The sequence below is a fragment of the Plecotus auritus genome (assembly GCF_963455305.1).
Source record: "Plecotus auritus genome assembly, chromosome: 6".
In the NCBI taxonomy this organism is placed as follows: Eukaryota; Metazoa; Chordata; class Mammalia; order Chiroptera; family Vespertilionidae; genus Plecotus; species Plecotus auritus.
The window spans coordinates 17,241,201-17,264,619 of NC_137773.1; the positions used below are offsets into that span (position 1 = coordinate 17,241,201).

General features: G+C 42.8%; 1 protein-coding gene across 1 annotated transcript in view; it reads left to right on the forward strand.

The window, feature by feature from the left end:
• Positions 1 to 2,839, forward strand: part of LOC308251182 (T-cell immunoglobulin and mucin domain-containing protein 4-like) — a 36,453-nt gene extending 33,614 nt beyond the window's left edge. Inside the window, exons 7-8 of the mRNA XM_080674322.1 lie at positions 917 to 956; positions 1,914 to 2,839. Coding sequence (XP_080530448.1) covers positions 917 to 956; positions 1,914 to 1,998 — 125 coding nt within the window. The 3' untranslated portion in view covers positions 1,999 to 2,839. The remainder of the gene's footprint in view (positions 1 to 916; positions 957 to 1,913) is intronic.
• Positions 2,840 to 23,419: the final 20,580 nt, after the last annotated feature.

Below are 23,419 nucleotides of genomic sequence, written 5' to 3' on the forward strand. Positions count from 1 at the left end.
CTAACACATCCAGCGCTCATGAGTGCCTTAAGTGGAAAGTGCTCTTATTATCAGTGTCGGGTGGAGGAAGCCCTGGCCCAGCCTCCCCCTCTGGCTAGGATTGTCCCAGGAAGAAAGCCATGAATTATCCCTGGTCTTCTTATTTGTTCTCTTTAAGCAAGCTTTCTTAACCTGGGGTCCACAGATAGAACTTAGGGGACGAGTGAGTCCCTTGAAATCATATACAAAAGTGCTTGTACATTCTTATTTGCATTTTTCAAGGAGAAGGGTCCATAGCTGTTATTTAAATTCTCCAGCTGGTCCATGACCATGCCCCCACCTCCCACTTCAAAAAGAAGCTTTAAGACACTACCGAAAGGAGCCATGAAATAGGGTTTATAGTTTTCATGCAAAGAATAGGCATGTGGCACCTGGTCCTGCTATAAAATCAGGGGAAATTTGTTCTCTAGTCATTAACAGGAACTGTTTCAAGGTAGCAAGTGAGGAGATAAGACTAGTATTCATCTCAGCCTGTTTGAGCAACACAAGGGACACTTGTGTATTTTGAAACCTGCCCTGTAGTGAACACTGGCAAAGGAAATTTACAGAGGCATGTTGCAGTTTTGGATATTCTGGGTAAGTCTCATAAGGAAGTGTTTTAAAACCCAAATAAGTACTTGCATTGCGGGTGGGCAAATGACTCAGGTGTGAAGCAGCTTAACACCATTGCCCACAACGTTGGAATAACTTTGTAGTTGATGGGCATTGCCTGGGGGCCTAACGAAGCAGCCATTTGATCCAGGAAAATAAATGGCTTTCCAGTCCCCAAATTGTCACCTTTAGACTACGTCTGCTTTTCCTAAGATAGTAGTGGGCTTCCCCAGCATTTCAAATGTCCTAGCAGCACTCTGCTTATACTGTGGCTTTGTCTTTCCAGGGAAAGTCATGAAAATCAATTGCTTCCAGAAACACACAAGGTAATTCATCTTGCATGACTGATCATTGTAATGATAGAACAAGGTGTTACAAATGATTAGATACTACTCAGTGGTTTAATGACTTATGCTTGTGTTCTGATTAAATACAGGGTTGGAGAGATGTGACATTAGAGGTGAAAAAGAGGTGGGAATTTAGCTCACATTTTCCTCTGCCTTGGTTAACACTGTTACATTGTCCAACATACAACTGCAAAGGCAGGTTGCATTAATAGAAGTATGCCATGCAAAAGAAAGAAGGTGATATATCACTCTATTTTGTGCTAGAAGTTCTTTGTTCAACTCTGGCCAACTCACTTTAAAAGGACATTGTTAAACCGGAGTTCATGGAGAGGAGAGTGGGCAGTGTGAAAAGTGAAAAAACACATCGAATATCATTCCTGGGATATGGCTCCTTCTGCCCAATTACTAGCACACCCTGGGACCCATGGGAGCAAGTGTTTTTGTTTGTTTGTTTGTGTTTAATCGTTTGAAGAGTCTCTAAAAAGGGATTTTGAATATTTGTCCTGTTCGACAACTTTCTGGAAAAGGAATAAAAAGATTTGGTATAAACTGTGATGAAAACCTTGTCTTCACTTAATAATTGCATCAATACCACAATATCTGTTAACAAATAAATATTAAGAAGTAGGGACACTGAGGCTCAGTAAGGTGACTTTCTAAGGTCACAGTTGTAGATTTTGTGTGTGTGTAAGTAAACGCCTTTAGGTTGTGATCTATATTTTCTAACATAGAAACTTGTAACGTCCCTATTAAAATAGATTGACAAAAACCCTTTATCCCATAGGGCCTCAGTTTGGCCATCTGTGACATGAAAGAGTTGGACTGGATAGGCTCTGAGCCCTTTTAACTCTGACAGCCTCGGTTAGTTGTGTTGTAATTTATCCATTTATCCCTGGTCTTGGGGGTTCGCATTAACAGCCTCTTTTCTCTCTGTAGGCTACACAATGTTGGAGAAAGTAAAAATGCCCTCGATGACCTACAGCATGGGAGAGAAGATGAAGACGGTCTTTTCACACTATAACGTGCCACTTTTTTTTTAGAATGGAGGACAGGGGTAGGATGTGTGAATTGTCACAATACGTCTTAGAATGTTTGTTTGCTTTTAAAGCCCCATCTATTCCATTGGTGTCATTGAGCCAGTATTGCTTTAGTTTCATAAGTGGAAGGCACATGAGAGACCACACCTTCTCTGCCCAGTGCTTTATCTCCTTCCCAGCATCACTGCTAAGTGATCTTGCTCACTATGCTTGACTACTTTCAGTGATGATGAGCTCACTGCCACACCCAGCGGAGCCCATGAAATCTCAGGGCAGTTCTGAGACTTAGAAATCTATAAAGCAAAGTCTATCTCCAGATAGCATCTGCCTGTCAGTCCTCATTGAACTCATGGTGCTCACACAGAACACGTCTAATCTCTCCTCTACGTGGTAGTGCTCCAGGTACACCAGACCCTATGTCTCTGGAAATTACCTTGTTTCTGGGATGTGATTTCTGGCCCCTTCCCTCCCATAGTTGACTTTGCTGTGGATGCATTTGCATCTCTCCTTTTGTGCCCAAATGTCAGCATTGAGAGCCCCACTCCAGGGATGGTGTGAGCAGCCCGGGTCTATGCTTCATCCATAATGCAGGAACTGATGTCATCTCCAAAACTCCTTGGTTTTCTATTATTTTCTGTTCACATTTGAGTGTCTTTAGGGGTGACCATGGTGTCACATCTTAATTCTTGCTTGGGCAATTTAATTTTGGGAACAATCAGGAGTCCATCAGAGCAAAATGCAGTGAGTGGCGTGGACATTCAACCAGGGCCAACGCATGATCTGACTGTAAGGCAACCCACATTAAACACAGTTCGTGGAAATGTGCTCCTCAGTAGGAACAGATTTATTTTAAAACTTCCATAACTGCGGCATGAAGGACCCAGGGAGAGAGATGAAAGCAAACGGCTGTTGAATGAATGAATGAATGAATGAATGAATGAATGGAAAGAATGTGTATCTGAATGAGGGAGGCCTCTGGTGGGGCAGAAATGTGGGAAGTCACCAGAACTGGAAGGAATTTCCCTGACATACTGCCTGGTATGTTTAGGGCAATCGCAGAAATAATGCAATAAGCACACCGTCTTCCAAGGAAGCCACCTTTCCTATGTCTACTCTTTTGACATTACTTTTAAGAGGGGGAAAAAAATCAGTCTCAATTCTTCATTGGTACAACCTGTAGATTCCTCGCACGGATCCAGCAGCCCCAATGGGCCAGGCATATCATTCTTGCTTTTGGAGCTGAGAAAACAGAAGCAGAGATAGATGAAGGCACTTGCCTGAGTTCACATAAGTCCAGCCCCCAGGGACAGAACTGAGCCTTGGCAGGCAGGAAGGACCCCACACACTGAGAGCTCGAAGAAAAGACATGATGCCTGCAGAGGGCGGCATTGACCTGCTCGGTCCCAAATAGGTGTTCCTTTACTCAAATCCTGAGCAGCCTGAGGGTTTTGACAGTTCTCCAATTCCCCACCCCTTTATAGTTCAATCTTCCCTGGTCCGCAAATTATTTACTCAGAATCTTATTTGCATTTGCAGAGGAAGCGGCAAGTGGAGAACCTGGCAGGAGCCTTAATGAAGCCAGGTGGGACACATTGAAACGGGAATGTGTTGAACTAACTCTCTGAGAGCTGAGGCCAGCTGTCAGCGGGCTTAATGAAAGGTTAACAGGAACGAGGCAATGGGTGGCTGGGGAGGCTCTCTGTCTCTCTAAAGAAAACAAAGAGTTGAGAAGTGGGCTCCCCAGGTGGAGGCAAGAGCAGAAGGAGGAAGCCACTGAGTCTGAAATAGAGTTTCATTTAGATTTGTAAACAAGTTACAGTCTTAAAAAAGAAAGAAAGAAAAAAGAGCGCTGTGAGTTCTCAGCTCTCTGAGATTCAAAGGACCAGGAGGGGACCTGTCTGGAATGAGATGAATGCTAATGCTGTTAGGAAGGCGCTTGGGGAGACTGGAGCTGGCTGCTCACACAACAAGGTGGTTTCACTTTCTGAGCTGAAAAGGTGGTGTTCTGCCATCTCGGGCTTTATCTGTGTTGCATATGGAGTGGGGGGACCGGGGAGCAGGAAAGACATCTTTCATTTTGTTTAGCTGGTGAAACTGAGGGCCAAACAGGGGGAATGAGTTACCCCCGCCCCGCGGTGCGCCCCCCGCCCCCCACAAGGAAACAGTGCCAGAGTACCCTAGACTTCGCTCTGCAGCCAGGTGATAGACTTGTTCTTGGATTTTCCTAAGTCCACCTGGCTATGCCCGATTACTTACCCTCCCAAGGTCATATCCAGTAGGTTCCTGTTGGTACATGCAACTCAGCATTTCTTTTCCTTGAACCATCTTTGCCAGCACATCCTTGACCCCATGGTGGATTGCCACTCCCAGAAAGAGGAATTAGAATGAGGAAGTTCAAAGCTTGGCTGTTTTGTTGCTTTTTAAAAAACACCACCATAATTAGGGTGACCACTTGTCCTAGTTTAAAGCCTCAAAGTTCCTCTCACATGCTGGGACTCCCTCAGTCCTCGGCCCCCTGGGATGGTTGGTCAATGTAAGTCCACGACTAAACTAGATCAAAAGCAGCAGCCCTCTGGTTCTTTGATTCACAGCCCCTGCTCTGGACTCTATTGCAGTGATCATTGTGTGTGTGCGAGTGGCTTTGCAGTTGGACTCAAGTAGAGTTTAATTCATTCAGATACATCATTAGAATAGATTGCTACATCTAGACCCTGGCTATTCAAAATGTGGGGGCTCAGACCAGCAGTATTATCACCAAGGAGGAACTTGTTAGAAATGCATATCAGTCCCTATCCTAGACCCTCAGAATCTGCATTTCAACAAGGTCTCTCTGTGATTCACATGCACATTACAGATTGGGAAGTAAAGCATTGATTTTCAAACTTGGCTGCACATTGGAGTCATGTGGGCAAGTTGAAAACTACTCATGCTTGACTCCCCTCTGAGGTCCCGATTTATTTGACATGGGGAGACCTGGTATTAGGCATTCTTTTATAGCACCTCAGGTAATTCTAATATGCCGCAATGTTTGTAAACCACTTCTTAAGGGAGCGTAGCTTTGTGCCAAAAAGTAATGTTGCTATTAATCAGGATAACTCTTGGCCTAAGATACAAGTTTATGTGGGTCTAGTGCCCCTGCATGGTTTTGCTCAAAGAAATGATCAATAAAATTGCTCAAGAAGACCTGAGGACACTAGGTAATCACCTAAATGTCCCCATTTCTATGGATGAGGCCCATTAAAGCAATTAAGACCTAGATATAATGCAGGCATACCTTGTTTGATTGCCCTTCACTTTATTGCATTTCACTGATGTGTTTTTTACAAGTTGAAGGCAAGACCCTCCACTAGCAAAAAGATTATGACTCGATTTATTGCTACACTCACTTTATTGCAGTGGGCAGGAACTGAACCAGCAATATCTCCAGGATATGCCTGTATTTGTTTTTTTTTTTTTTTAATATATTTTATTGATTTTTTTACAGAGAGGAAGGGAGAGGAATAGAGAGTTAGAAACACTGATGAGAGAGAAACATTGATCAGCTGCCTCCTGCACACCTCCTACTGGGGATGTGCCCACAACCAAGGTACATGCCCTTGACCGGAATTGAACCTGGGACCTTTCAGTCCGCAGGCCGACGCTCTATCCACTGAGCCAAACCGGTTAGGGCATATGCCTGTATTTGGTCTGTAGAAAGTGATAATGAGAAAACAGAACAGATAAACAGATAAGGAACGTCTGGGGGTCAAGGTGGCACTGTTAGTCTATTCAGAAACCTCAAAGGGGTAATGAGATGACACTGAGATTTTAAGAGAAGCACGGTGGGTTTCCATGTTAAAGTAAAAATATGGTAAGTGATATTGAAAGTGGAAATATAAAAATGATAAAGTGGACAGCTTTTTTTTGCAGAACAAGGAACTTGGTAATAAGGCAACTACCTGTTCTCTTGTACCCAAATATAATGAAAGACCCTCCTCTGGGCACAATCGTTCATTGTCTCAGTAGGATGTATTCAGCTGCAAGTAAAAGAATGCTAAAAAGTAGGGGTTAATTAGGGAATTATTTCTCATAATTAGACACCTGGACTTAGGCAGTTTCAGAGTAGGCCAACAGCTTCAGTAAGGTAGATATGACAGTCTCTGACGTTTTTGGGCCTTCCTCATGGTTGCAAGATGGCTGCCATAGCTCTACTGTGCCCTCTGCACAGGCATCCCACATAGGAAGGAAGTGGGCTTAGATCAGCAGTATTTTCCCCTTATATGACTCTAACACCATATCAAAATGGAGAATCATTCATAGAAGTTACCAGAAGAGTTACCTATATATTTCATTGGCCATAGATTTCACTGGGTCACATGCCCACCCTTTGGCAAAGGGAAATGAGATTTCTAGGGCTAATTTCTAGGACTGATTGTTACTCAGTTCCCAGGCTGTGTACATTGCCATTCAGCCAAAATTTAGCATCATTCAGCCTGGGAGAAACTGGGAGTGGATGTTGGGTAGACAACATTGATTTCTGCCACATTCACTCATCCCACAAAAGCTTATTGTCTCCCTTGTTCCCGAGGGCCCTGCTGGGTGCTGAGGTATAGCCACAAACAAGACATACCCAGTCCCTGTTCCCAGGCAGCTCACAGACTATAAAGCCATTTCTCTCTTTATTATGCCTTTCATGATTCCAAATATTTGTACCTGAGGAGCAAAAAGAATGAAGGGATGAAAAGGAATGTTTAGAATTCTGCACACACACCTCCTTGAAGCTGGGAAACCATCCCTTTGATGCGAGTGTCGGGAGTCAATGGAGGAACGAGACGGAAACATTTGGCCCTGGGAGGCGAAGGCAAATGATAACAAATACTCTCAGCTGCCATGAAGCTTTCTAAGGGTGGCAAAAGCAGCCAGCTTGGTGAAAGTGCAATGTTAGAGGAATGGGAACAGCCACTTCCACATTTCTATGCTGTCTCATACTTTTCTAAGCCATTTCAACACGTAGTACTCTGTGTCGGAGGAAGGGCCCACGTCCATTTTATAGAGGAGAAAAATGGAAAGAGGTTCTATAATTCCATAAGGTAAAGCGACTCTGGCTTCCCAGCATAGTGAGTGAGGCAGATTGGAATTAAGTGTCCTGATTCCTCCCATGGATCAATGTCATCTTTACGGGGTGCACATGCGGTGGTGGGAAAAAGCCTTGTAATTAATCAAAGACTCACCATCAACTAATGCTATAGCCTCCCCATACTCGTGCATTTTTTAAAAAAAATGTGTGCCTAGCTTTGCACTTGGACCTAGTAACAGGGCCAGTAGTCATCACTAATACGATTTGCGCACTTGCTGTGTGCCAAGCACTACCCTCAGCACCTTACCTGCATTATTTCACATAATCATAACAGTCTCTCTATGAGGGAGTTGCCAGTGTGATCCATGTTTGACAGACGAGGACGTGCAAGCTTTGATAGTAGCTGGTCAGCAGTGGAGCTGGGATTCCAACTCCTGAGCAGCTTCTAACCCTCGGGCCTTGTCCCTGACTGTGGCCCCTCTGGGTGTATGAGTACCTCTGTGATCTCTTAATGATCATACTCCTGTGTAGGTGGAAAGGACTACTCAATTGGGAGTTTTCAGTTTCCCCCAATCGCCTTGCCGGTTTGAATATGACAAAGCCTTAAATAGGTGGCGGGGGCGAGGTGGAGGGGGCGTTGTGAAGGACATGAGGCCAGAAGAGACTTGGGGCCTGGGTTTCACATTCTGGAATGACCAGCATTGACTATTCAAAATATACCACAAATTCGGCTTCCTCCCCTCTTTTAAAATATGCCTTGATAGACTTCAAAAAAGCAAAAGAGAAAAGAAGTGGCCTGGGCCCCACGCTCCTGCAGAGAACCCTATGCGTCCTCCTCCCTGGCTTTGTCCTCCTCCCTGGCTTTGTCCTCATGCTGCCTCTTATCTCTGTTCCCTTCCCCTTTTATCTCTGTTCCCTACATTGTTTCTTTCCTTCCCCTCTCTGCTCCCTCTGAGAGGCCTTGGGTGTATTATCTCCTTTTAGCAGCTCCATCAACTAAGTCCTGTCATTGTTTTCTCCTGATTTGGAATGCCTCTGCATCACTTTAATCTGTTCCTCTGAGTTTTGGATTTCAATCTCTTCCCAAATAATCTCAGACTCTTCTTCACTGAGATAAAAAAAAAAAAAAAAAGGAAAAGGAAAGAAAAGAAAAAAAGGCCTGAATGAGATGATACGACCTGACAATACCCTCTGGCTCGGTATCAAGATGATTAGAAGAGACAGCAGTCTTGCTTCACCTTTATACCCTGCACATGCGGTGGTGGGAAAAAGCCTTGTAATTAATCAGACTCACCATCAACTAATGCTACAGCCTCTCATTACTCCTGCATTTAAAAAACAAACAAACTATTTTTGAAAAATTTTGCAATAGAGCACATGGAAAGAGCACAGGTCTTGGAGTCCAACTGGCCCAGAACCTTGAAGCTGCCTCTTGCTGGGCTGGGTGGCCCAGGACAGTTGCTTGGCTTTTCTAAGTCTCTGCTTCATCATCTAGAAACTGGGAGTAATTGGACCCTTCTCATAAATAAGCATTAACTATAGCAATGCCAGTAAAGCAATTGGCACAGTGGTTGGCACAGGTAGGTGCTCTGTGACTGGTAGGCACTGTTGTTAATTCACTCTCCCGCCTGGGCATGCGTAGCATGATGTGTTTGTTTATTGAAACTTGTGGGCAGGACCAGTGTATCTCCAGTGAGGATACCTTCAGTGTGCTTGGAGAACTGGAACCTTGAACCTGCAGGCTATCTCAGAAGCTATGTATATAGCCTTTCATCTGTGGTTCTCCTCTTTGGAGAGCTTAAGAATCGTCTTGGAACGTGGTGAAATGCAGATAGCTGGGGCCAACCCCAGGGATGCTGACTCGGGGAGTCTGGAATTAGGTCCTACTACTTGCATTTTTTAAATATCCTCATCCAGTGGAATTCTGTAGGTCTGAGAGTGGCTCACAGGCTCATATTCAGACAATGCTTGCATTAGCCTTCCAGATCCCAACCACTCTGTCTGGCCATCCTTTCTGAGCTCTGTCTGCTTTACCTTTGCTTGTCTTTGGACTCTGTGTTCAGTGCTGGTTTTGGTCTTCCTTGGTCCACCATGGTCAACCCCAGGGCACTGCCCAGTTCATCTCTGGTTCTTACAGCTATTGCTTCTGGTACGCAGCTAATTTTCTTGGACACTCCTCCTGCCTGAGATTTGGCTCTGCCTTCATTCTGCATTCCAACTCAAATTCTTCCAAGGTGATGCACTCCTGTGGTCTCTGTACACCTGTTACAGCTGTCATTTGCCATCCTTCCCTGCCTCTCATTGATGCTGTTGATCACAGCTACCCCTTTGGACTCCCAATATGATGGAAGATCTTGGAAGACGGCAAGAGCACCATTTTGAACTTGAATCATGATTGAAAAACACCAGGAGTGTAGTGTGTAGACAATGCACAGAATGGTTATTGCCCCTAAAACATAGGCTGAGTTATTTTTTATTTCTATTTTAAATCTATCTCATTATATCTTGGTTCATTGTTTTTCCATCCCTGCTCAATGATGAAGAATATAAGAAAAATGCTCTGGTTTTTATCTGGATTCTGGTGATTGAAGGTTTTGCAGTGCCTTGAATGGGACATCATGCAATTATTTAAACACATCTTCATGCAGACATAAGCCAAAAGTAGCAGCCAGGTAAGGCTGAAACGTGCAAACTGAAATGGTCAGGGAGGTAACTCTCATGTTCTTTCTCTTTTCCCATCCCCATCACTGGCTCACACTGTACTCTCAAATATTCTTTAAATGAATGAAGGCAGGTCTATTTCTCTTCTCTTGCTTTGGTCCATTTTACTATTGGCACCCTGCACTATAGGCATCTGATTTTCTTGAATTCTTCCAGCAACGGGAAGCTCACTGTCTCCTGTTTAATTTTCATGTAGTCCTAACTGGTAGAAAGTGTATCTTTCTGAGTGACAAAAGTCTGCCTCTCTGTGGCTTCCAGTTCCTGTTCCCTTTTTCCACGTGGAATAAAAAAATAGTTCAGTATTCTCTTCCATGTGGCAGCCTTCAGATGTTTGAAGGGAATGGACAGGTTGCTCTCTGCATTCAAGTCTTCTACCTGCTTGTTCCTGAAACAGTTTTCCTTCCTTCTTCATCTGTGTCTGAATGTGCTCTGCTTTGCCACTGCTCCTTCTTAAAATGGGTTACTAAGAAGATAAGTAATCCAATTAAAAATGGGCAAAGAATTCATTCATTCATTCATTCATTCATTCACTCATTTATTGTTGATCCTCACCCAAGGATATTTCTTCCCAATGCTTTTTAGAGAGAGTGGAAGGGAGGGATGAAGAGAGAGGGAAAGAAAGAGAAACATCGATGTGAGAGAGAGACATCAATTGGTTGCCTGGAATCAAACTTGTGACACTTTGGTGTGTGGGCTGATGCTCTAACCACTTGGTTACACTGGCCAGGGCAAAAATTGGCAAATAATTTAAAGAGAAATTTCTCCAAGAAGACATATGAATGGCCAATATGGACATGAGATGCTTACTATCATCAGTCCTTAGGGAAATGCACATCAAAACCATAGTGAGATGCCACTCCACACCCACTGGGATGGCTGTAATAAAAGACAGACAAGAACAAGTTGACAAGGTGGTGGAGAAATGGATGCCTCATCCATTGTTGGTGAGAATACAAAATGGTGCAGCTGCTTTGGAAACAGATCGTTATATACAATGTTAAATATAGTTATCACATGACCCAGTAATTCTTTGAGTAGGTACATAATGCCTCCCTAAAATAACACATGAAAACTTGTACCAAATGCTCATAGCAGCACTACTTATAATAGCCTCCCAAATGGAAACACCTCAAATGTCCACTAGCTGATAAATGGGTGAACAAAATGTGACATATCCACATGATGGAAGCTATTTGGCAATGAAAAGAAGAAGTACTGATTTATGGTATATCATGTATGAACCTCAAAAACATTATACTAAGTGAAAGAAGTTAGACATGAAAGACCAGAATTTGTATGATTTCACTTATATGAAATGTCTAGAGTAGGTTAATCTACAGAGACAAGGATTAGCAGTTACTTTAAGATTGAGGGTATAGGTTATTTACAGTTGAGGAGTGACTACTAATGAGCACAAGGTTTCTTTTGGGGTGATGAAAATGTTCTAAAATTAGATGGTAGTTATGGTTGTACAACTCCGCAAATATATAAAAAAAATTGACTTGTACGCCTAAAATAGGTGAATTTATAGCATGTAATTTACAAGTCAGTAAAGCTGTTAAAAATAGGGTTGCTTGAAATGAATGCAGAGGTCTGACCACCATAGAACGGAAAGAGGCCATCACATTTTTCTTCAGTGCAACCCAAGACCACATTCATTTTATAAAGAGCAATATCTCACCCTGTTACTTCATACTGAACTTGTGGTAATTAAAGTTTCCCTGGCCTGTATTGCTGGCTGGCCTATTGTTATAAGTGTGAATACTACATGAGAGGATTCTGATGGTGTGGTCCCCTTTGGATTCCTTTTGTTTGGGGTTCTCTGCGCTTCCTGGACTTGAAAGTCTATTTCTTTCACCAGGTGGGGGAAGTTTTCTGTCATTATTTTTTCAAATAGATTTTCAGTATCTTGCTCTCTTTCTTCTTCTGGCACCCACATAATTTGGATCTTGGTATGCTTGAAGTTGTCCCAGAGGCTCCTTACACTATCTTCATATTTTTGGATTCTTTTTTCTTTTTTCTTTTCCGTTTGGTGTATTTTGCTTCTTTGTATTTTAAATCTTTGACTTGATTCTTGCGATCCTCTAGTCTGCTGTTGGATCTCTGTATATTATTTTTTTTATTTCAATCAGTGTATGCTTAATTTCTAGTTGGTCCTTTTTCATATCCTCGAGGGTCTCACTAAATTTATCAGCCTTTTCTAGAAAATTCTTGAAAAACCTTTTAAGGAAGGTTCTTACAGCTATTGCTTCTGGTACTTAGGAAGGACAAGGAAGACATGTGTGGATGATGTGTGTGTGTGTGTGTGTGTATGTGTGTTAGGCAGAAAGGGAAAATGAGAAGGCAAAGGTAAATAGTCCAGCCCAGTGGTCGGCAAACTCATTAGTCAACAGAGCCAAATAATAACAGTACAACGATTGAAATTTCTTTTGAGAGCCAAATTTTTAAAACTTAAACTTCTAACGCCACTTCTTCAAAATAGACTCGCCCAGGCTGTGGTATTTTGTGGAAGAGCCAGACTCAAGGGGCCAAAGAGCCGCATGTGGCTCGTGAGCCGCAGTTTTCCAACCACTGCTCCAGCCAAACAGAAAGCTTTAAATTGCAAGTCTTCTTACTATGTCCAAAGGAAAAATTTAAATGATTTTTGCATTAGTTATTTTATTATATAAAAATTACCCTGAAAAAAAAGATAATATAATTGAAATTGAAAAAAACAAAATCACCCGGTTGCTTAGTGGTTAGAGAATCAGCCCACGTGCTGCTGAAGGGTTGAGGGTCTGATTTCCGGTCAAGGGCATGTACCTGGGTTGCAGGTTCGATCCCCGACCCTGGTCTGGGCACATGCAGGAAGCAATCAATTAATGTCTCTCTCTCTTTTTTTGTCACTCTCACCCTGCCTCCCTCCCACTCTTTCCAAAAATCAATGGAAAAGATATCCTCGGAGGATTAACAAAAAAAAATTTATACATACAATTTAAATATTTTATCTCTTTCAACTTCTTCCTGCCATGCCCAGTCCTGGAGAAAATTACCATTCCCTGTTTTGTGTATTTTTTCCAAATGCTTTATTGACAAACAAGCATGGTGTATATATTCATATACATTCTATTATACAAAAAAGATTATAGTGTACAATTGTTTGGTACCTTCTTTTCTACTACATAATATGTTGTGGATATCTTTTCCTATTAGCATGGAAAAATCTACTTAATTTAATTTTAATTGTTGAAAAATATACTAAAGATTATTATGAATGTGTCATATTTATTTAACCAGGTTCCTGTTGGTGAATAGTTACATTGTAACCAACCCTCTGCTATTATAGACTACATGCAATGAGCAGTCTTAAGTGTATATCTTTGTGCATGAATAGGAACACAACTGATAGTAAATTCCTTTATGCAGGATTGCTCATTCAAAGGCTATGTTTAATTAAAATCCTGGTAGGTAGTTATTGGCAAAGCCCCCTCCAAACCATTTTCCCAACTTATACTTCCATTAATTTTGTTATGAAAATGCCAGTTTTCCTTGTAAATAACATTTAATTAGATTTGTTTTCCGGCCCAACAATCTTTAACTTTTAACTAGAGCAATTTATTTATATTTAAGTGAGTTACTGATATGATTTTTTTTTCAAATACATTTGAATTTTATTAAAATTCAACTTACAAACTCTTCACATACACTGATTTGTTGGGGCTTAAGGGTAAGAATATCAATGTCTATACACCCTTTGGACCAAAATAGGACTTCAGTTGTTCTGGAGTGGATTTGAAGGGACCTCTAAGGAGATGTGGGATTCCATTGCTGATATGATTTTGGTTTAAATCCAGTCTTACTTTGAGCTTTCTATTTGTTTGGCATACTCTATGCTTCTTTTTATCTTCTTTATTTCTTTTGGACTGATTTATTTTAAACTAATTTTTTTCTCTATTGGGTTGAAAATTATGCAGTGATTTCAATATTTTTAGTGTTTTTTATAGAAGTGATTACATGCATCTTTATTATTTCAACATCTGTCAATATTATTACTTTCCTTCTAGACTATCCAAGACCTAAAACACTTTATTTCCATATAATCTTCTTTGGATATATGCTATTATCATGCATTTTAATTATATGTAAATTTATTAATTCAACATGATATTGTTTTACAAACTCAACATTTACTCAGTTTTACCACTTGTGTTGCTCTTTATTCCTTTCTGAATTTCTGTCTGGTTTTATTTTTCTTTTGCCTAAAATACAGCCTTTAGCATCTATTTGCAATGATCTCTGATAGTTTTTATGTATCTTAAAATGTCTTTATTTGGCTTTCATTCTCTGGAGAATTTTCCCTGGGTTTAGAATCGAGGTTGGCAGTTACTCTCAGCATATTGACAATAACTTAGTACTCTCTTCTGGTTTCTATTCCTGTTGGAGAGAAGTCAACTTTTACTCCAACAATTGCTCTTTTCAAGTTAATATTTTTATCTCACACTGAAGATATTTCTGTCTTTGGTTTTCTGCAGTTTTATTGTTATGTGTCTAGGTCTGGGTTTCTTTCTATTTATCCAGTTCAGGACATCTTGAATCTATACATTTCTGTATTTAATCAAGTCTGGAGAATTCTTAGCTATTATTTCTTCAATTTTTTTCCTCAGCCCATTCTCTCTCTTCTTTCTGTATTTGAACTAACAACCCTCATTTTCTCAGCATATCATTCACATTTCCTAGCCTCTCTTCTGAATTTTCCATCTTTTGTCCCTCTGAGCAACATTGTGAATCGTTTCTTCTATCCTTTAAAAAAATATATGTATGTTTTTATTGATTTTTAGAGGGACAGGAAGGGGGGGGGAGAGAGAGAAACATCAGTGAGAGAGAAACATTGATCAGCTGCCTCCTGCATGCCCCCTACTGGGTATCTAGCCCACAACCCAGGCCTGTGCCTATACCAGGAATTGAAGCACTGAGCACACTGACCAGGCATCTTCTATCCTTCTTAGAGTTCAAATTCTCTTTTAAGCTGAGTCTAATATGATGTCTAACTACTTCGCTGGGTTCCTAGTTTCAGTTATTTTTAAATCAGTTCTTGAATTTGTATTTGGCTCTTTTTCAAATTTGCTATGCCAATTTTTATAGTCCCCAGCCAAAATGTTCAAACGTTAGCTTTTTAAATTAAAAATATTATATATTCCATAAATATATGATATCTATATGTATGTCTATTATAAAAAATTATCAAATCATTATAGGTAGATATATACATCATATATGTCATAATATCTACCATTTTAACAGCTTTAAATTGGTATTAATTACATTGTTGATGTGAAAGAAAAATGAACAGTCTCTCTGGAAAATGGGTTAGTAAATTTCTTAAAATTATAAGCAAACAATTATCACACAATTTAGAAATGTCATTCTGGGCATTTTATCTAAGATAAATGATGACTTTTGTTCATAGAAAAACCTCTGCATTTTATTTAATACTAGAGGCCCGGTGCACAAAATTCATGCACTGGGGGGTGGTGGTGGTGGTGTTTGAGGGTTCCCTCAGCCTGGCCTGCACACTCTCGCAGTCCGGGAGCCCTCGTTCCTTACCACCCACCTGCTCACTGATCCTTACTGCTCAGCTCGCTGCTCCTTAGCACTGCAGCGGAGGCGGGAGAGGCTCCCGCCACTGCCACTGTGCTTGCCAGCCATGAGCCCAGTTTCTGGCTGAGTAGCGCTCCCTCTGTGGGATCGCACTGACCACCAGGGGGCAGCTTCTGCATTGAGTGTCTGCCCCCTGGTGGTCAGTGCACATCATAGCGATCGGTTGTTCTGGTCTTTCCTCCATACCGGTCGCTTAGGCTTTTATTATATAGACAGCCCCAAACTGGCAACAACCCTCATGCCCTTCGACAGGTGAGTGATTAAACAAATGATACTGTAATACATTGGAATACTCAAGCAAAATAAAGCAACAAACTATTGGTACACAGAACTTGGCTTGATCAAGGGCATTATGCCTAGCTTTTTTTTTTTTTTTTTTTTTTTTAAAAAAAAAAAAGACCAATCTCAAAAGATGACATACTGTATAATTTTGTTCATGAAATGATTTTTTTGTTGTTGTTGTTAATCCTCATGTGAGGATATTTTTGAGATAGATATAAAAACAAACATTGATGTCAGACACACATGGATTGATTGCCTCCCACAACCAATGCGATGGGGGTTGGGGATCAAACCTGCAACCCAGGTACGTCCCCTTGACTGGGAATTGAACCCATGACCCTTCAGTGCACAGGCTATGCTCTGATCACCGAGCACACCAGCCAGGGCTGTAATGTTCTTTAGATGACACAATTACGATGTGGAGAAGATATGAGGAGATTTCCAGAATTTAGCAGGGGTTGTGTCTGTTTTCTGCCAATACCATGCTGTTTTGATTATTGTAGCCTTGTAGTATAATTTGAAGTCAGGTAGAGGAGACCTCTGGCTCTCTGCCCCCTCAGGATTTACTGCCTATTTGGGGATCTTCTGTGGTTCCATACATAGTTGATGATTTTTTAAAAATACTTTTTGCTCATTTCTAAAAACATCTTGGCCATCTCATGATTTTATCCTTGCAGCCCACCATAGAAACTTCAGAATCTTTTTTTTTTTTTTAAGAACAAAAGACACATTGGGGCCCTAAGCCCCCTTTATGAGCTCAGCTGGCTCTGCCTGGTCACCATGGAGACTGACCTGGCCAGGGAGGTGCCTACATTCCATCTTGCATATTGCAAGCTGTGAAAGCAGAACAGGCCCCAAGGGCTCCAACCAGGTGGAGAGGGGAGGGCGAGGGGATGCCGGATGTCGGAGCCTCTTCCGGTGCTCACCTGACTCGGGAGTCCGCCCTGGAGCCCACTCCAGACAGTGACGGGGATCTGGCCTTGCTAGGAGCAGGGCTGCCAGCGACCAAAGGAGGGCCCACTCAGCCTAAAGATAAGGGACCTGGGGACACTGGCCCCTATTCCTGGGACAGCCTGGCTACTTGAGAGCCTTGGGACTGGGCTCCTGCAGCAGGGAACAGGCCATGGAGCTCAATTTCCGCCCCCAGGGAGAGGAAACCAAAGTCGCCGGCCGGAAGCAGAGTGCCTCCACTGGGCGGCCCAGGACCCCGGTGCGGCTGAAGCCGGGAGCCCCATCCAGGACCGCAGTGCTTCTAAGTGCTAAAACCCCATCTAGGCCCCGGTTGCCGCAGAGTGAAGTGCCCTCCAAGGCCCTGGTGCCGCCCAAAGATGCGCCCTCCAAGACCCGGGTCCCCCTGAGTGAATCATCCTCCAAGACCCCAGTGTCTCCGAGTGAAGTGCCATCCAGGACACTGAGCGCAGCATCCTCCCGGACCCCGGGGACCCCAGGGTCACTGAGCGCAGCATCCTCCCGGACCCCAGTGCCCCCGAGTGAAGCATCCTCCCCGACCCTGGTGTCTCTGAGTGAAGCATCCTCCCGGACCCCAGGGCCCCCGAGTGAAGTGCCCTCCGAGACCCAGGTGCCTCCGAAGACCCTCTTTTCCACTCCCCAGGTGAACTGGGACCCCCGAGGGTTCTGGGCAGTGGATGCTAGTGCTGAGCACACCTCCAAGGAATCAGGCCTACCTGGCCCCTCGGAGGACTCCAGCAATACCCCTATTTCGTATTTTGGTTTGATAAGAAATTATTTGAAGTCAGAGAGACCAACAAAGGCAGTGAAGGGGCTTATAGAAATGACAGTGGAAGTGATGAAGCTGGACCACCAAGTCAAAGAAACGGAAATCCAGCAAAAGGTGGTCAGGAAGGAAACTGAGATGCTCCTCAATGAAAAGTTACCCATCCAGGCTGAGACCAAAGTCATGCTGGCGAACCTGAACCACAAGACGAGGGAGTACCGAAGGGAAATTGAAAATCAGTGGAACAACTATGCCCAAGAAAGTGGCGAGACCCAACAACCGGGACAAGAATTCGCCTCCCAACATACGGAACAAACTCCAGAACTTCAAACAGCACAGCCCTCGGGGCAGGGAAAGCTAACACCCCTTTTGAAGCAGCAGTTGGAGGCCTCGAGGGAGATGTCAAAGATAAGGGAGAAACAGTACAAAGAATTGCAGGCATTGCAGGAGGAGCTAAAGAATGCCCGAGCCCAGACAGCGGCCAAGGCCCATGCCCGATACCTCCGGGAAAAAGCCTTACTGGAGAAGCAACTGAATGAGTCAGCCCCGAGCGTGCTGGGAGAGAGGAAAGAAAAGGAGCTGAAAACCAAGGCGCAGGCCTTGGAGGCGGCCGCTGAGAGGTGTGCTGCTGAGTTGCACCGCCTCCTAGCGGAGGGCCGGTCGTTACACAGCGAGTTCACGCAGCCGACCTCGTCCTGGGGCCAGGAGGAAAAGACCCCCCAAAGCTGGTTAAAAATTCAGAAGCAGCAGCTAAAGTAGGAACCGTTGTCTACCAAGTGCCCGATTCCAGAGGCAAGGACCACAACAGGATGCTCCAAAGAACAGAAGAGCGTCTTCCCTCGCCACAGAATCAATCCACAGAAATTTCTAAACCATCTCCGATTCCATAAGGATTGGAGCAATCTTCTTCGGCGCTGCATACACCCGGTTAGGAAGGCTTGGGGATCTCATTGCTACTGTAAAATACCCATGGTGACGTGTTAGTGAAGGATTAGGTGCTGTTTTCTCCAGCTGAATGCTAGATATTTGAGTGACCAGCTTCCCTTAATTGTTTTTTTTTTTCTTTAATTAGCTCTTGGTAGTAAACACAATGTTTCTAATCACCACCCCCCCCCCCCCCAACCCCATAACCAAACACCATTTGCCAAACACTCATACATGAAACCAGGTCGAGACCACCACCATGAAGAAGTGAAAGGAAAATAGTTGTGCGACTTATTCCATCTACGTGAGTCAGATTTCCTTACAGAAAAAGCACCGTTAAGGATAATATCTCAGACTGACTTTATATAGTGCTTTCTGCTAAATAATAGACCAGTATCAGTTTATCCTCATTCCTTTTAACCAACTCAGAAAACAAAGGTAAAGTGTTTTTAAGTTTGTGCCAAGGACCAAGTAGCTCCTTCTATTTTCATCATGAGTGAGAAGGCACTCTAGTAATGATAAGACACAGAGCTAAAATGACATGACACCGGGTCACATTGCTCCATGTTGGGGGATAATTTCTTTCACTACCAAGAGAAATTAAAGTATTAGCTCTAGATTAGACAGCACTTGCACTTGAGGCAAGCATTCTGTCTTTTGAGTCCTTCACAATACTTTATACAGTTATACTGGAAATAAAATTTAAGCAGTAAGTACATATGCAAAATAAAGTATTTCATTTTCTCTAAATCAGACTCTAAAGTTACAAGCTGATGGGTGTAAGGAATGTAACTGGTCAGTCATTTTTGGAGGCTCCCCTCCCCTTTGCAGGGGTCACACCCCACTTTTGGAGACATGCGTTGTTGCCAGAAAGTGGGGAAAGATTTCTTCATTTGTCAACCCAACACAGCCTCCGATTCTTTGATAAATTTCTAATTTATCCACGTCCCTGACTTTGGTGAGTTCTAGACTTTGACACTTTTTCTCCACCTTTAGGAGGCATCCGAAATCATGGTTGCAATCATGACCAAATTTCATAACAAAATAATTTTCTTTGGAACTAAGGTGAATTTAACAGGAATTACAGTGGCATTTCATTTTAGAGTAAGACTTGGTGGCTGCTTTAGAGCATGCATTGACTTATTTTTATGCAAAAAGTTTACTTCCTTTTATGTTGCTACATTGAACGTGGAGGAGAGTAGACCAAGGGAGATTTGATGTCTGTCCACAAAGGGCTGAAGGACCAGCACTGGAATCACAGAAGTCAAATTTAGGACTGGGAGTGGAAATATGAAAATTCCAAAAATTAATTTCTGTGTAACTGAAGGAATGCTTTACTGGAATAACAGAATACTCATCAGGGTGAATATTTTGGAGGGGAAGATTTTGATCGCCTAGCATTCATTGGTTCTGCTTTTCCACTTGGACTGATTTCTTTGATACCTCTCTTCGGCCCTTGCAGCTGACTCATCCCCCATCTAGCGAGGACATAAGACATGTAAACTGAGCCTGAAGAATCAGCACTCTGAATAACCCAACCCACTCCCCCTGCTCCCTGTGAGTTAGGGATGGACACACAACCCAATTGAGGCCAATTAACAAAGACACAATTCCAAGACTTTTGAGTTATCTAAGATGTTGAGCTTTTCCTGCTGACCTTGAAGAAGAGAATGGGAGGCTGTAGCTGCCATTGTGCACCATGAGGGCTGTGTATTTGAGAGGAAGTGGACCTCGGGTATGGGAACAAAAAAACAATCCCTAGGTTGACACTTTATCATGCCAGGATGGAAATTATGATCTTAGATTTCACTCTCCATGATAGGAGGAAATAAATTCCCATTTCCTTTAAGCTAGCTTGAGTTGGGTTTTCTGTCATTTGAAATGGAAAGAGTTTTCAGTGAAATGGTTAATAAACTCCCCACTCACAGTACTAGTCACACAGAAGAGGATGACCAGATAGGAAGGGGATGCACAGATTACAAGAGAGGTTGGCCTTGAGGACTTCCCACTCTAAATTCTTGGCTTTTCTGGAACTGTTCTTTAAGTTTCTTTTGTTCTACCCAGTGGATTCAGTAGTTTCAAAGAGACACCAAAAACTCAGGGCCAAGCTATATAGAGGCTCATGAATGTCCAGGCCTGGGATGTATGCCTTAAAAATTATTTATTCGTGTGTGTGTGTGTGTGTGTGTGTGTGTGTGTGTGAGAGAGAGAGAGAGAGAGAGAGAGAGAGAGAGAGAGAGAGAGAGAGAAATTTGTTGTTCCACTTACTTATGCATTCATTGGTTGACTCTTGTATGTGTCTGACTGGGGATCGGACTCCCAACCTTGCAGTATTGGGACAACACTCCAGCCATCTGAGCTACCCAGCCAGGGCTGAGCTGCATACTTAAGAGAAATACAGAATGTTTAATCACAGAGTGGGTGATCTATAGAAAGTTAGGTTATTCACTTGGCATTAAATGAAGTTGTCTTGTTTAGCCAAAACAGGCTTCCTGACAGGATTTTCGTCACAGCCTTGGCTGAGTAATGAGTTTCTTTGCCAGGATGAATTATTGGTTAGACCCGTGTATCATCTGCCTCGCAGATAAAGGAAAACCATCTGATTTTAAAGATGTTCCTATTCAGACACACGTGCACAAAAGAAGTTTTGAGTACTGTGCTTAGACACACTATCGTTTAATCATTCCATGAATATTTATGAAAACTGGATCTGAGTAATATCACTGTCTTGGTTATTTTTAGGCCCAGATAAGCAACAGTCCCCATCTGTGGATGTAAATGTTTTCTCTCCTTTGTTGTTATAATCATGTATGTCTTAGGTCCAGATGTTTATTTTTTTTAATGGGAAATTTTCTTTTCCAGTCAACTGAAATAGCAAGTATTTAATAATGATGCCTTGCATTTTTATGATGTGTTTAATTTTGTCATGTTTTCATCTCCATTTCCTCGATGTACCATATAGTTAATTAGCATTTAGCGTGTAGCAAGCAGTGTGCTAGGAACATTACATGGATTGTGTTATTTAATTCTCACCAAACCCTACAAACTAGCTGCTATTATTGTCCCCATTTTTTAGATGAAAAAACGGAAGTTTTGCGGGGGTTGGGGGGATGACTAGCTTGCCCAAAGCCAGGGTTTAAACCCAGATGTTCCAACCCCGGAGCCTAAGCTTTAACCCATGCCCTAAACAGTTTCTACAAATCCAATGGTTATTAGAAATTTAACATGGCCACCTACACGGGGATCTAGAGTTATACCAATAAACTTTGTTGAAGTCATGATTATCCATTTATCAGAGGAGGAAAGCAAGTTACAGATAAAATGACAGGCAAGGCGTCGATTGCTTTATATTGGGCTACAGCTTCTTCCATTACCAAGAGAAATCAAAGCATTATCTCTAGATTAGACAGCATTTTCATTTGAGGCAAGAAATCTGTCTTTTGAGTCCCTTCACAATACTTCATACAGTTATACCGGGAATAGAATTAAAGCAATCAGTACAAGTGCAAAATAAAGCATTTCATATTCTCTAAATCGACTCTAAAGTTACAAGCTGGTGGGCTGTAAGGAAAGTAACTTTCAGTCATATTTGGAAAACCATCTGATTTTAAAGATGTTCCTATTCAGACACACGTGCACACAAGGAGTTTTGAGTGCTGTGCTTAGACACTCCATCGTTTAATCATTCCACGAATATTTATGAAAACTTCCCTTCGAGGGGGTCCCATCCCACTTTTGGAGACAGAAAGTGGGAAAGGATCCCTTCGTTTTCAATCCATCAGGCCCTCCGCTGGAATCTGAGGTGGGGAGGGCAGGGTCTCCTGAAGACAAATATTGTGGTTGCTTTTGTGCCAAGCTTGGGTCCAGGGATATTTATTTTCCCAGGTTTAATCCCCAATGACTGGAGTCCAGCCCCCCTCATCCTCCAGGCAGCTGGTTGCCTCTCCAAGATCAGGCCACATCTCTTAAGCTCCACACAGCAAAGGTCTCCACTGCTTCATCAATTGTCTTGATTTCCTTCTCCTTGGGGCATCTCTTTTTTTCTCTTGCTTCCACAACTTCTCTGCTTCAAAAGTCATCCCACTCTCTCTGCTCTTCCTGTTACCACCTGCCACCCCAAGTTTGCCAACGCTTACACAATTCTGGAAAACCAAAGTCAAGGGCATTCTGAGGACAACTTCTTCTCTTGCACTTGTGGCACAAACCTCCCAGGAGTAAGGGGGTACAAAGGTCTCACTACCTGGTCTGGTGGCATGTGAGACACACAGGAAGAAGCTGACACCCTGATATCATCCTGCCACACGATGCTCTCCTTTCATGTCCCTCTCAAAGAAGAGAACCAGCAGAACATCCACGACTGAGTCCTGCTCTCTGCCATGCCCAGTAGGTGCTGATTTCTAGTCCAAATACTGCTCCTTAAAGGGACGTGAACATACGAACGAAATTGAGCCAATCTCTGAGGAGGAACTGGGGATGCTTAGTCAGAGAATAGCTGGGTTACCCTGAATAGTGGGGCTTTACAAGGAAGAACCAGTCCCAGTAGCTAGTGTGACTGGAAGTCAGATCTGTGATCCATAAACTGAGGGAACTTTCTAGAAAACAGGTGGAATGGCAAGAACTGCCATTGTTTTTCTTAGTAATGAGGATAATCAGAGACGAAAAGAAAATGTTTCAGGGTATTGCAAAGGGGATATTTAAATATAATTAGGGGCACTTGACCTTTAAGGAGACTTTTTACCCTTGGAGTCTGTTAAGGAGTAATCAGCTGTGCTTATAGACACGTGGGTTGTGGAAAACTAAGATGGCAAATACCAAGCAAGCTAAAATATTCATCTTCAGTGAGTCTCAGTGTAGATGTGTGTTGGAGCGTGATATTCTGACCAGCTTAGACTTCCAGACATCTGTCTTCAGAGTTAACTACGAGGACTCCCTGAAGCAGAGTCTGGGAAATGCAGGCCAGCTGGCCTCCAGGTAAATGTGAGGTCTTCCAGCAGAGTGATGGGGTGGGAAGCACAACCATGATCAAAAGGGACTCTGACAAGAGGGCCTT